This window comes from Ornithorhynchus anatinus, chromosome 2 (assembly GCF_004115215.2).
Source record: "Ornithorhynchus anatinus isolate Pmale09 chromosome 2, mOrnAna1.pri.v4, whole genome shotgun sequence".
In the NCBI taxonomy this organism is placed as follows: Eukaryota; Metazoa; Chordata; class Mammalia; order Monotremata; family Ornithorhynchidae; genus Ornithorhynchus; species Ornithorhynchus anatinus.
Genome location: NC_041729.1, coordinates 33,206,740 through 33,219,708, shown reverse-complemented (window position 1 = coordinate 33,219,708; position 12,969 = coordinate 33,206,740). Strand labels below are relative to the sequence as shown.

Sequence of the window (12,969 nt, the reverse complement as noted above, 5' to 3'; positions counted from 1 at the left end):
GCCTTTCACCTCTGTTGGTTAGCTTTCTCTTGGCGAAGTCAGAACCAAAATCTCTAAAAGCAGAATGAATCCATTGAATCCCAATCATCTCAGCTTCTGTCCCTCAGAAACCTATAGACAAGGCCTTCCTAGAGAAGATCAGGAAGTAGAAGATTATTTGGTTACCCAAACGTAGATGTTCTGGGGCAGAAGAATGCCTGGCAAAATTTAGCATGCTTCATCACTTATGACAGTGTTGCATAATTAAAACATGGCTGGTCATTTAGAGCTAATTTTAGAAGCTGTAAACTCCTCACAGAGGGCATTTCCTCTACTTTTATTGAATGCTCCCAAGATGAATACTGCACTTAGCACACAATAAATACTAATGAATGAATCAGAAAAGCAGCATGGCTTAGTGGAAAGAGGACGGACTTGGGAGTCAGAGGTCGTGGGTTCTAATCCCGACTCCGCCACTTGTCACGTGTGACTTCGGGCAAGTCACTTCTCTGTGCCTCAGTTACCTCATCTGTAAAATGGGGATTAAGACGGTGAGCCCCACTTAGGACAACCTGATAACCTTGTATCTCCCCAGGGGCTTAGAACAGTACTTGGCACATAGTAAGTGCTTAATAAATGCCATCGTTATTATCCAGCCTTCAGATGTGCTAAATTCTAAATTTGGATGCAGAAGGGGGAGGGAGCCGGGGAAAACATGGCTTAATCGGGAAGGCCTCTTGGAGGAGATATTGACATAATACTGCTTTGAAGGTGGAGAGACTGGTGGTCTGGTGGATATGGATGGGGAGGGAGTTCCAGACCAGGAGAAGGACATGGGAAAGGAGTCAGAGGCGAGATAGATGAGGTGGGGGCACAGTGAGTAAGCTGGCGCTAGAGGAGCGGAGTTTGGGGGCTGGGCTGTAGTAGGAGATCAGTGAGGTGAGGAAGGATGGGGCTAGTTCCCCTCCTACTGGGGAGGAGGGGTGGGGAGGAGGGTAGGGTGGGGAGTAGTTCCCCTCCACCCTCTACTCCTCACCCTTCCCCCTTCCCCTCCCCTCAGCACTGTGCTCATTTGCATATATTATTTATTATCCTATTCATTTTGTTAATGAGGTGTGCATCCCCTTGATTCTATTTATCGTGACGATGTTATCTTGTTTTTGTTTCGTTCTATTTTGCTCTGCCGTCTGTCTCCCTGATTAGACTGTGAGCCCATCATTGGGCAGGGATTGTCTCTATCTGTTGCCCAATTGCACATTCCCAAGCACTTAGTACAGTGCTCCGCATATAGTAAGCGCTCAGTAAATACTATTGAATGAATGGGGCGAGCTAATTGAGTGCTTTAAAGCCAACGGTAAGGAGTTTCTGTTTGACGCAGAGGTGGATGGGCAGCCGTTGGAGGTTCTTAAGGGGTGGGGAGACGTGGCCTGAACGTTTCCATTGATAAATGATCCGTGCAGCAGAGTGAAGTATGGACTGGAGTGGGGAGAGACAGGAGGCCGGAAGCTCAGCGAGGTGGCAGATGCGGTAGTCAAGGCGGGCTAGGATAAGCACTTATCCTAGCTTGGATCGGCATGGTAACAGTTCGGTTAGAGAGGAAAGGGTGGATTTTAGCAACGTTGTGAAGGTAGAACCTATAGGATTTGGTGACAGATTACAAATTATGTAATGAGTACACGCATTTTGGAAGAACTGATTGAATACATTGAGAAATCTGTATTCAGATTCAAATAAAGACATTTCATTTAGAAAACAGATTCCTCAATGTAAAATCTGTTTTCTAAATGAAATGTCTTTATTCCAAATGTAAAAGGGGGAAAACCCTTTGGAATTGGACCGAGTGTTTCATTAGATATTTATGTGCTTTTCTTTCAGAGTTGCTACTTTTGCCCTCAACATTTTAAAGGGCCTGGGTGACACCTTCAGATCCCTAGATTGTGTTTTCAAAGTAAATTTTTGTTTCTGGTGCTCAAAATAAGAGAGTTGTATGGGGGTGTGAGGGGGAGGTATTTGGTTTTTGGCCCTTCACCTAGTTTGAGTAATATATTATCATTTTTGTAGGCATCTACTCAAATGCAGAATAAAACCTGATTTTTTTTCCTGTTTTAATTTGCCCACCACTTCAATTCTGTGCTCCCCAAATCCAAAACTTCAGAAAAAAAAAAATCATTGTTAAGGAGTAGTTCCATTTCTGCCCTCAGCCTCATTCTGATGCTGTCCAGTCCGTCTGCTGAATGAGCCATCCCAGTTGTACTCCCCACATCTAGCTTTCTGCTCTGTGCCTCTTGGATACTCCCAACTGCTATGGAGAGCAGTGTGCCTACTTGTCATGACCTCGCTATCTGCTCAGAGTCTCCTCAGGAGCCTTGTTTGACTCAGAGAAGCAAAAAACATGTCATACCTCATTTATAAATCAGTAACTTCCAAAGTGTAATAGAGACGATGTAGAAATATATTGATTGAGTGTTTCAAACCACCGTATGAACAAGTCCAAAATGTTTACTAAAACACAAAGTGTTTTCCTCCCAACTATCTCCCAAATTGGTTAGGAGATGGTAAAAATTGCATTTATTCTGCATCCCCTATTATTCTCTCTGGGCCAATTTAAAGCTGTCTAGTTGAGTGTAAAGGACAATGCTGGTGCTGTGTGCCGATGAAATTACGTTTCAGTGATTGTCCTGACTTTCCAGGAGCTAGACCGAGGGGAGAATACGGCCTTACGTGTCTGCCAATTCTGATGTACTGTACTCTCCCAGTGCTTAGTACGGTGCTCAGCACATAATAAGCGCTCAGTAAATACCACTGATTGATTGATTTTGTGCACACGTGGAAGGTGGCATGACTTAATGAAAGGCTGTTAGTCTGGGAATTGGGAGGCCCAGCTCTTAGTGAGGAGAGTGGTATATAATAATAATAATGATGGCATTTGTTAAGCACTTAATATGTGCAAAGCACTGTTCTAAGCGCTGGGGAGGTTACAAGGTGATCAGGTTGTCCCGTGTGGGCTCACAATCTTAATCCCCATTTTACAGATGGGGTAACTGAGGCCCAGAAAAGTTGTGACTTGACCAAAGTCACACAGCTGACAAGTGGCTGAGCCAGGATTTGAACCCATGACTCTGACTCCCAAGCCCATGCTCTTACCACTGAGCACACTGCTTCTCTAAATTGGAGAGAGATATTAGAAAGCCTTGAAGCCAATGGTTAGGAGTTTTCATTTGTTGGGGGAGTGAGAAGGCGACCACCGGAGGGTTTTGAGACGAGGCATACCCTCGGGACACTTCTTGAAGGTGAAATACGTGGCCCGTGGATTTAAGGGGGAGAGGCTGAACACTGTGAGCCTAGCAAGGACGTTGAAAACTGGAGTCTCCTGATGATGTGATGAGTGATGGAAGCAAGTTGGTCACTCTTTGAGGGGAGAAAAAGGGATAGATCCATAAAATATTTTGTGGGAAGAATCGGCGGGATACAGCGATCGAGTGGGCATGTGAGCTGAAATAGATGGTGGTGGTGTCGACGGAGTCGGGCGAGTTGGGAGGACCTGAAATGAAACACTCAAAAATCCGTTCTGCTTTCATTTACTTGCCAAGTCCTCCCCTAGTTGTAGATTCCATTCATTTATCCCTCCAGAGTCTGACAGCGTAACCTGCGTCTAATACGTTGCAGCTATTTTAGAAGGTGCAACTCTACCCGCTGAACCACCAGCGAAAAGATGAAATCTGAGCTGCGTTTGTCTGATCGCTATATAATTTCACTGTTGCAGGGCAGCCAGGGTGATAGCAAGAACGCCAAGAAAAAGAACAACAAGAAAACCAACAAGAATAAAAGCAGCATTAGCCGAGCCAACAAAAAGAAGCCCAGCATGCCCAATGTGTCCAATGACTTGTCTCAGAAGCTCTACGCCACCATGGAGAAGCACAAAGAGGTAGAGACACCACCTGGCTTGGGACAGTGGGGTCTTTTTGAGCAGCGACAACGTGGAACTTACTCTCTGCTCCAGCCAGGGTTCAGAATTCTCCGTTGCCAGATGTGCTACTGGCAGGTAGAAATCGTGAGGTGGTGATCAATAGAAGAACCCCAAACAGGCTGTATTTTTATGAGGTTGTTGCCCTCAAGTTTAGGATTATGTTCTGTAATGGCATGACAAGGGTACCAAAGTTTTGCTGAAAGGATTCAGCTGCTCAAGCTGATAGAGGTGGGAATGGGAGGGAAGGTCGGAATGGACAAACTGTATCACCTTCCCACTCTCGGAATGGACAGACTGTATCACCTTCCCACTCTTGACTCCACCCAGGCAACTAAAGAGGACTTGACACCCCCCCACACACACACACACGTTCTCAGGATGAGCAGCCCCTCAAGCTCCCCCACCTGACCTGCAATCACCCCCAAACTCCAGGGGAGAGTGGAATCACCAGGGTTGGGTCCCCTCCCCCTTCCTCCCCCTCCCTCCTTTACTTTCCTCCCCATATCGTACAGCAGTCCCCTATTTTCATTCTTGGGGATTGGGGAATTTTTTTTAGCTTCGTCTGTTTTCCAGATGTTTGCAGCCTTATAGCAATTCAGCCCCATAAACGCCTTTAGAAGGCGTACTGTCTCGAGAAGAAACTAGAGTTCGGGATAGTTAAGTGAAATACCGCAAGTCAGCCTGGCAGCGGAGTGTGGATTTAAACACAAATCTCGTTAATGTTGGCTTAGGGCTTAAGCCCCCGAGGCCCGATGCCTGTTTCTCATAGATAATTGACTTTTTATCGCTTAGCCCAGACAATGGTGGCCTCAGATGAAAAACGTGTGGCTTCATTTTTTAAACTTCCCATTTATCTGCAGGTCTTCTTCGTGATTCACCTCCACGCAGGGCCGGTAATAAACACTCTGCCTCCCATCGTGGACCCAGATCCTTTACTCAGCTGTGATTTAATGGACGGGCGGGATGCCTTCCTTACTTTAGCCAGAGACAAGCACTGGGAGTTCTCCTCACTACGCCGTTCCAAGTGGTCTACCCTCTGCATGTTGGTAGAGCTCCACACTCAAGGACAAGACCGATTCGTGTACACCTGCAATGAATGCAAACATCACGTGGAGACGAGGTGGCATTGCACGGTCTGCGAGGTGAGTGTGCGGGTTCCGTCTCTTCCTTTCTCTTACCTCAAAATGCTTCCCTGCCAAATTTCAATTGCTCCTCTGGTTTCGTGCTTCCTCCTTTTCCTCCCAGTAGAACGTTATTTATTTCTGACAGCAGCTTCCTGTTGGGGATTGATTTCAGCCCTGGGGAGCGGCGGAGTGCGCTAGACGGGGCCGGGCCCTGGCAGCCAAGTAACTTTGCTCCGATCCTGTCCGGTTCCCGGTTTAATGCTCCTAAGCCGGGTTTCCCGAGTTTCCAGTGTAGTCAGTACTGCGTTGGAAGTAGCGTGGTGTAGCGGATAGAGCACGGGCCTGGGACTCAGAAGTCATGGGTTCTCCTCCCGGCTCCATCGCTTTTCTGCTGCGTGACCTTGAGCAAGTCACTTTACTTCTCGGTGCCTCAGTTCCCTCCTCTCTACAGTGGGGATCGAGATGTGGGACAGGGACCGTGTCCGACCCGATTTGCTTGTATCCACCTCAGCGCTTAGTATAGCACCTGGCACATAGTAAGCGCTTAACGAATACCAGAGTTATCATTATTACAAAGCGGAAAAGTTTGACTTGATGGGTGAGCGCCATAAATAGATGTGGACATTTCTATTTACTGTTACTGTTGTATTTACTATATGATTATTTACTCATATAACAGTGTCAGAAATGCCGTCACAGGGAAAAACTCGACTCTCAGTGCCTCCAGAGATATCTGGAAGAGAGAGTGTATTTTTCGCTTATGTCAATTAACTTATCGGCACTGACTGAATGAACGGCACTCACGGCATTCAATTAACGGATTGAATGATCGGCGCTCACGGATATGTGCATCCGATGAGATTTTTACCGTTTGGTGATCAGTTTGTCTTCCCACTCCTGACTCCTCCTGTTCTGAGAGATTCATGGAGAAGGGATGGATTTTCCAGGTGGGCTGCCCAATGGTCCAGTTGGGGGAGCTTAACCCGCTCTCCATCCTTGGGATAATTGTCGTTTGGGACGGACGGCGTTAATGCCGTGAGCTTGGTAGCCTCCGCGGAGGAGGATCGTGTTTTTGACTACGGGATGACCGGAGTATTCAGCGAAAATCAAGACTGGTTGATACTCCCGGCTACCGGCCGCCCGAGAGGCAGCGTGGCGTAGTGGATAGAGCACGGGCCCGGGAGTCAGAAGGTCACGGGTTTTAATCCCGGCTCTGCCGCCTGTCTGCTCCGCGCAAGTCACTTCACTTCCCCTCGATTCTAAAATCACCTAAAAATCATCTAAAATCATCACCTAATCACCTAAATCATCACCTAATCACCTAAAATCATCTAAAAATCACCTCCTCCAAGAGGCGTTCCCAGACTGAGCTCCTCTTCCCCCTCTACTCCCTCTGCCATCCCCCCTTTACCTCTCCGCAGCTAAAGCCTCATTTTCCCCTTTTCCCTCTGCTCCTCCACCTCTCCCTTCCCATCCCCACAGCGCCGTACTCGTCCGCTCAACTGTATATATTTTCGCTACCCTATTTATTTTGTTAATGAATTGTACATCGCCTTGATTCTATTTAGTTGCCATTGTTTTTACGAGATGTTCTTCCCCTTGACGCTGTTTATTGCCATTGTTCTCGTCTGTCCGTCTCCCCCGATTAGACTGTAAGCCCGTCAGACGGCAGGGACTGTCTCTATCTGTTGCCGACTTGTTCATCCCAAGCGCTTAGTACAGTGCTCTGCACATAGTAAGCGCTCAATAAATACTATTGAATGAATGAATGAATGAATAAAATGGGAATTGAGGCTGTGAGCGCCACATGGAACGGGGACTGTGCCCAACTCAATCTGCTGGTATCCCGCCCAGCGCTTAAGTGCTTAAGGAGTACCGTTGTTGTTATTATTGTTATCGTTGGAGGGCCTTCTTAAATAGCACAAAGCCTCCTGATTCATGCCCAGAATTTTTGGAGGCAGCGAGAGGGAGGGAGAGGGAGTATGTGAGTGTCCCCTCCCTCTTCCTCCTCGCCCCGCTCCGATGCCAGCCCGGCTCCTCGGGTGGGTCGACGCGGTACCCCGCGGCTCATTTTGTCTCTGTGCCTCGGTTTCAGGATTACGACCTCTGCATCAACTGCTACAACACTAAGAGTCACGACCACAAGATGGTGAAGTGGGGCTTGGGCCTGGACGACGAGAGCAACAGCCAAGGAGAACAGCAGTCCAAGAGTCCCCAGGAATCGCGGCGCCTGAGCATTCAGCGGTGCATCCAGTCGCTGGTCCACGCCTGCCAGTGTCGCAACGCGAACTGCTCCTTGCCGTCCTGCCAGAAGATGAAGCGGGTGGTCCAGCACACGAAGGGCTGCAAGCGCAAGACCAACGGCGGCTGCCCGGTGTGCAAACAGCTCATCGCCCTCTGTTGCTACCACGCCAAACACTGCCAAGAGAACAAATGCCCCGTGCCGTTCTGCCTGAACATCAAACACAAGCTCCGCCAGCAGCAGATCCAGCACCGCCTGCAGCAGGCCCAGCTCATGCGCCGCAGGATGGCCACCATGAACACCCGCAACGTGCCTCAGCAGAGTTTGCCTTCTCCTACCTCAGCGCCCCCCGGGACCCCGACCCAGCAGCCGAGCACCCCGCAGACCCCGCAGCCCCCGCCCCAGCCCCAGCCCTCGCCCGCGAGCATGTCCCCGGCCGGCTTCCCCGGCGTGGCCCGGACTCAGCCCGCCGCCCCGGGCTCCGCCGGCAAGCCGACCCCCCAGGCGGCGGCCCCGCCCCCCCCGGCCCAGCCCCCGCCCGCGGCGGTGGAGGCGGCCCGGCAGATCGAGCGGGAGGCGGCGCAGCAGCAGCAGCAGCAACAGCAGCAGCAGCAGATCTACCGCGTCAACAGCATCAATAACGGGCTGCCCCCGGGGCGGCCCGGGACCGTGGTGGGCCCGGCCGTGGGGCCCGTCAACCCCATGCAGCCGGTGGGCCTGAACGTCCCCCGGCCCGGCCCGGTGGCGGGCCCGGTGATGTCCGGCATGGCCCCGGGCCCGTGGCAGCCGGCGCCGCTGGCCCAGCAGCAGCAGCAGCAGCAGCAGCAGCAGCAGCAGCAGCAGCTGGCGGGACTGCAGAGGCCCGTCATGCCCCTGCCCACCCAGCAGGCGGTGGCGGGGCCGAGGATGCCGGGGGTGCAGCAGCCCCCGCGGAGCATCACTCCCAACGCCCTGCAGGACTTGCTGCGGACTCTCAAGTCGCCCAGCTCGCCGCAGCAGCAGCAGCAGGTCCTGAACATCCTCAAGTCCAACCCTCAACTCATGGCGGCTTTCATAAAGCAGCGCACGGCCAAATACGTGGCCAACCAGCCGGGGATGCAGCCCCAAGCCGGCATCCAGCCGCAGCAGCCCGGGATGCAGCAGCCCGGCGTCCACGCTCAGCCCGGTCTGCCGAACCTGAGCGCGATGCAGACGGGCGTGCAGAGACCCAGCGTCCCTCCCCAGCAACCGGGCCTGGGAGGCCTGACTCCTCAGGGCCAGGCGATCAACATCATGAACGCCGGCCACAGCCCCGGCATGGCCGGCATGAATCCGCAGTACCGAGAGATGTTTCGAAGACAGCTCCTGCAGCAGCAGCAGCAGCAGCAACAGCAGCAGCAGCAGCAGCAGCAGCAGCAGCAAGGAGCTCCCGGGCTGGCCGCGGGGCTGGCCGGGCACAGCCAGTTTCAGCAGCCTCAGGGCCCCGGCGGTTACCCCCAAGCCATGCAGCAGCAGAGGATGCAGCAGCAGCAGCAGCAGCAGCAGCACCTCGCCATCCAGGGGGGCTCCCTGGGCCAGATGGCTCAAATGGGACAGATGAGCCAGATGGGCCAGGCGGGCCTGGGGACGGATGGCGCCTCCAACATCCAGCAGGCCCTGCAGCAGCGGATCCTGCAGCAGCAACAGATGAAGCAGCAGATGGGGTCCCCGGGGCAGCCCAATCCCCTGAGCCCACAGCAGCACATGCTCTCGGGACAGCCGCCGGCCTCCCACCTCCCCGGCCAGCAGATGGGCACGTCGCTCGGCGGCCAGGTGCGGTCGCCGGCTCCCGTCCAGTCTCCACGTCCCCAGTCCCAGCCGCCACATTCCAGCCCGTCGCCGAGGATACAGCCCCAGCCTTCGCCGCATCACGTCTCGCCCCAGACTGGTTCCCCCCATCCGGGACTCGCGGTAACCATGGCCAGCTCCATGGATCAGGGACACCTGGGCAATCCGGAACAGAGTGCAATGCTTCCACAGCTCAACACCCCGAACAGGAGTGCGTTGGCCAGTGAGTTATCTCTGGTCGGTGACACCACGGGAGACACACTAGAAAAATTTGTGGAGGGTTTGTAGCATTGTGGGAGCATCGCTTTGGGGTTTTTTTTTCCCTTTGGTTTTTTTCCTCCTCCTCCTCCTCCTCTTCTTCCTCCTCCTCCTCCTTCCCCTTTCGCCTTCTTGGACGTTTTGTACTGAAAATCCAGACATCGAGTTGGTTATAAATCCTGGATGGACCTGCTCCTTCCCACACATGGAAGAATGAATTGCTGTTTAAAGAAACAATACAAAGAATATATTTTTTTGTTAAAACCAGTCTCTGGTTATCCGGTCTCTTTTTCTGGTTTTGTTTTGTTTTTGTTTTTTTTTCCTTTTTGTTTTTGTCTGTTCGTTTTTCTTTTTGTTTTTCCGGCGGGGCGGGCGGGAGGGTGGTTTTGTTTGAGTTATTTTTTGTTGTCGTTGCTGGTGACCCATTGCCTTTTTTTTTTTAATGGGATAAACAAGTTATAGTCATATTTTTTATTTGTATTTTCAAGACTAAACGTGTGTTTAAAAGAGAAAAGAAGAATAATATTCAGAAACTGTTTCCTGAAATAATGCAACATTATAATGTACCCCCAATAACTTTTGGAAGATGTTGCGGGAAGTTGTTTTGGGTTTTTTTTTGGTCGGTTTTTTTTTCTATAGTGAACTCTGCAGGCGTTCCAAGTATTACCCCTGGACAAAATAGGAATTGACTCTCGAGTGTGCATTTGCACGGGCAAGCGCGCGCACACTCTCTCTCTCACACACACACAATGGCTTACGCCAAATTCCTTGTCTTGCAGATGTAGAAATTGTTGCTTTGTTTCTCTGATAAAACTGGTTTTAGATGAAAAAATAGGGATGATCACTCTTAGGCCGTGCTGATTTTAATAGAGAAGAAGCAGTCTTTTCTTTCTTCTATGTGAAACTTGAAATGAGGAAAAGCAATTCTAGTGTAAATCATGCAAGCTCTATAATTACTATAAATAAGAAAATTCAAGAAGATTCAATCATTGTATAGAATGGTAAAATATCAACTCATTTCTTACTTATATATCATGTTGTTAAATAAACTGTGCAACAGACAAAAAGGGTGGTCCTTCTTGAATTCATGTACATGGTATTAACACTTAGTGTGTGGGGTTTTTTGTTATGAAAATGCTGTTTTCAACATTGTATTTGGACTATGCATGTCTTTTTTTTCCCCATTGTATATAAAGTACTGCTTAAAGTTGATATAAATTACCGAAGTTTTTAACATGTATTCTGTTCTTTAAAATCCATGTAAGAATGTTTAAGGTTTTTATTTATTTATATATATTTTTTTGGCTTCTGTTCTTTGTAAGACACGGTCCTGGTCATTCACTCACCGAAGCAGCCTGGGACACTGGTAGTGGGGACACGACGTCCCTGTACGGAGAAGCACCGCTTTTCTAGAGCGTCTCTTTGGAGAGAAGAGATCGAAGCAAGGCAAATCTAGATCCCCTTTCATTTAGCATTGGCGGGGTTCCGTCCAGAAGCGTTCTGGGTCAAGTTAATAGCAGTCGCTGTTAAAAAAAAAACAAACAAAAAACCAGCCTGGAAATATTTTTTTCTCTCTCTCTCCATCTGCTTCCTCTTCAGATCCTTCGGCTCCAACTTTCCGACCAACTCCTTCCCCCGCCTTAAAAGAAACCGAGCGGGGTAAGCGAGGTCCCAGGCTCGGGCAAATAGAGGAGTCCGGCAGTACCAGCGCGGCAGTCTCCGACGCTGTCGGGGGAGTCTGGAGCGGGCGGGTTCCGTGATTTCCCAAATCCCTTGGGAGGGCGTGGGGGAGACGGCTACTTTCATGCACATCCCCGCGGCCGGCTGACGGGAGGAACGCCGGCGCTCCGAGGATCTCTACCCGCGGCGGGGAACGGGTGACCGTGGGGGGCGGTTGAGCGGGCCTCGCCTCCGTAGCTCTCTCTCAGAGCTCAGTAGTCGGGGCGCAGTGGGGTTGAGTTCGGCTCACCTGCTTCCGCCGCCGTCCTCCAGAACCCGCCAGGTTACCCCCGCGCACGCCGCCGCCGGAAACTGGGAAGCTCCTACTTGGCGTCCAGTAATCCTAGGACAGGTCTCCGATCGTCGTCTTGGCAGAGTTGGAGGGGGGCTACCCCGACCCCTGGGGGCAATCCCGCTCCCCCCCCACTCCCAAGAGGTCGTTCACTTCCCCTGAGCCTTATTTTTCGGCTTCTCTGGTGATCAGGGAGCCACCTGGCTCTGTGACTGTGGTAGAGGGGGCGTTCATCTGCCAAGGAGGATTACCAGTAGGGAGGGAGATCTCAAGCTAGACTGATTTACGATCGTCAGCTGTACCCTTTTTGGCTGTTAACTTGAATATCATTTTCCCCTCTTATTCCTGGCCCTGAATGAAATGGGATTTAGATCGGAGGGATTTTCATGATATTAGAACTATGCTCCCCCAGCCCCCCGCAAAAAAACCAAAAAACTTCCTGGTGGCACCCACCTTTGGGGAAACGCACTCAAATCACTGCTTTGTTTATGCAGATTTTAATTTGAAGAAACATTCCGAAAAGAGAACGTGAAATTACGGTCAGCGTTTATCCCGCGGTACTATTACTTGGACTTCGATGATGTAGACCAATAGATCCCGAAACCGATTTTCGTCCCTCGAGAGCCAGAACAGGTCCTCAAAAACCCAGAGATCCATTTTTGGTTTCTTTTTTAAAAAAAAAAAAAAGTTTCTAGCTATCGATGCTTAGCTTGCTTATCAGTGTTTACTTAATCCCTTCCCATACTACATTTTGCTAGTGGTACAGTGTGATAGAACACCAGATATGCTTGTAGTCCAGGACTTGTGAAACTGAGGGGACTTTTAACCCCATACTGCGCTATGGCAACGTACTCTCACAACTGTTTTGTCCTTTGTTAAGTGAAGAGGGTTTCTGTTTTAAATTTTTCTGGATTTCAAAACTATTTGTACCGATTTCAACCTCTTTGGATTCTTCATCCCATGCAACTGTTTGAAGCAATCGAGATGTTAAAAGATTGGGGCTGAGGGCGTGGTCAATGGACACCCACCCACGGCTTGTCAGAAGGAAATTGCTGTAAGAAAGCTGGAAAGCCCTGATGCTTTGTCTCATGCTGTATACTTAAAAGGAGAAAAAAATCCTATATTTGTGATCAAAAAGAGGAAACTTGAAATGTGCTGGTGTTTATAATAAAAGCTGGTAAAACTGCTTGGATTCCAGGATGGTTCCAATTGGCTAGAACAACTAGAAGTAGCTAGCCTTTGTTTTGCAGGATGTGAGGACACTGAATTGAGTTCTCCAGTGTATTTGTTTTTAAACGTCCAGGTTAGCATTTTTCAATCTGAATAAATAGATGGAACCTCCTGCCTTGCGGAGCCTGAGGTGGAGGGGGTTTGGTACTGCTGTGCTGCTAGGGTAGACCTCTGATGATCCCACCTACTCTAAAATGGATCCAAGGAGATCGGAGCTGAGCACGACGTATTTGGGCCAAAATTTAATTAAGAACATCCTGCTGTGGGAAAGAAAATTCAACTATTTTCTTGAAATCATAGTTTTAAATCAATCAGTGAGGAGAGAACAGCGAATTTCCAAATGCACCAGAGT

At 50.0% G+C, this 12,969-nt stretch overlaps 1 protein-coding gene across 3 annotated transcripts in view; it reads left to right on the top strand.

Annotated features, from left to right (window-relative positions):
- The window catches only part of LOC100080510 (CREB binding protein), a 189,986-nt gene extending 177,412 nt beyond the window's left edge, over positions 1 to 12,574 (top strand). For all 3 annotated transcript variants that reach the window (XM_029058424.2, XM_029058425.2, XM_029058423.2), the window contains 3 exons: positions 3,743 to 3,904; positions 4,807 to 5,088; positions 7,166 to 12,574. In XM_029058424.2, coding sequence (XP_028914257.1) covers positions 3,743 to 3,904; positions 4,807 to 5,088; positions 7,166 to 9,406 — 2,685 coding nt within the window. In that variant the 3' untranslated portion in view covers positions 9,407 to 12,574. The remainder of the gene's footprint in view (positions 1 to 3,742; positions 3,905 to 4,806; positions 5,089 to 7,165) is intronic.
- The last annotated feature ends 395 nt before the right edge of the window (positions 12,575 to 12,969 follow it).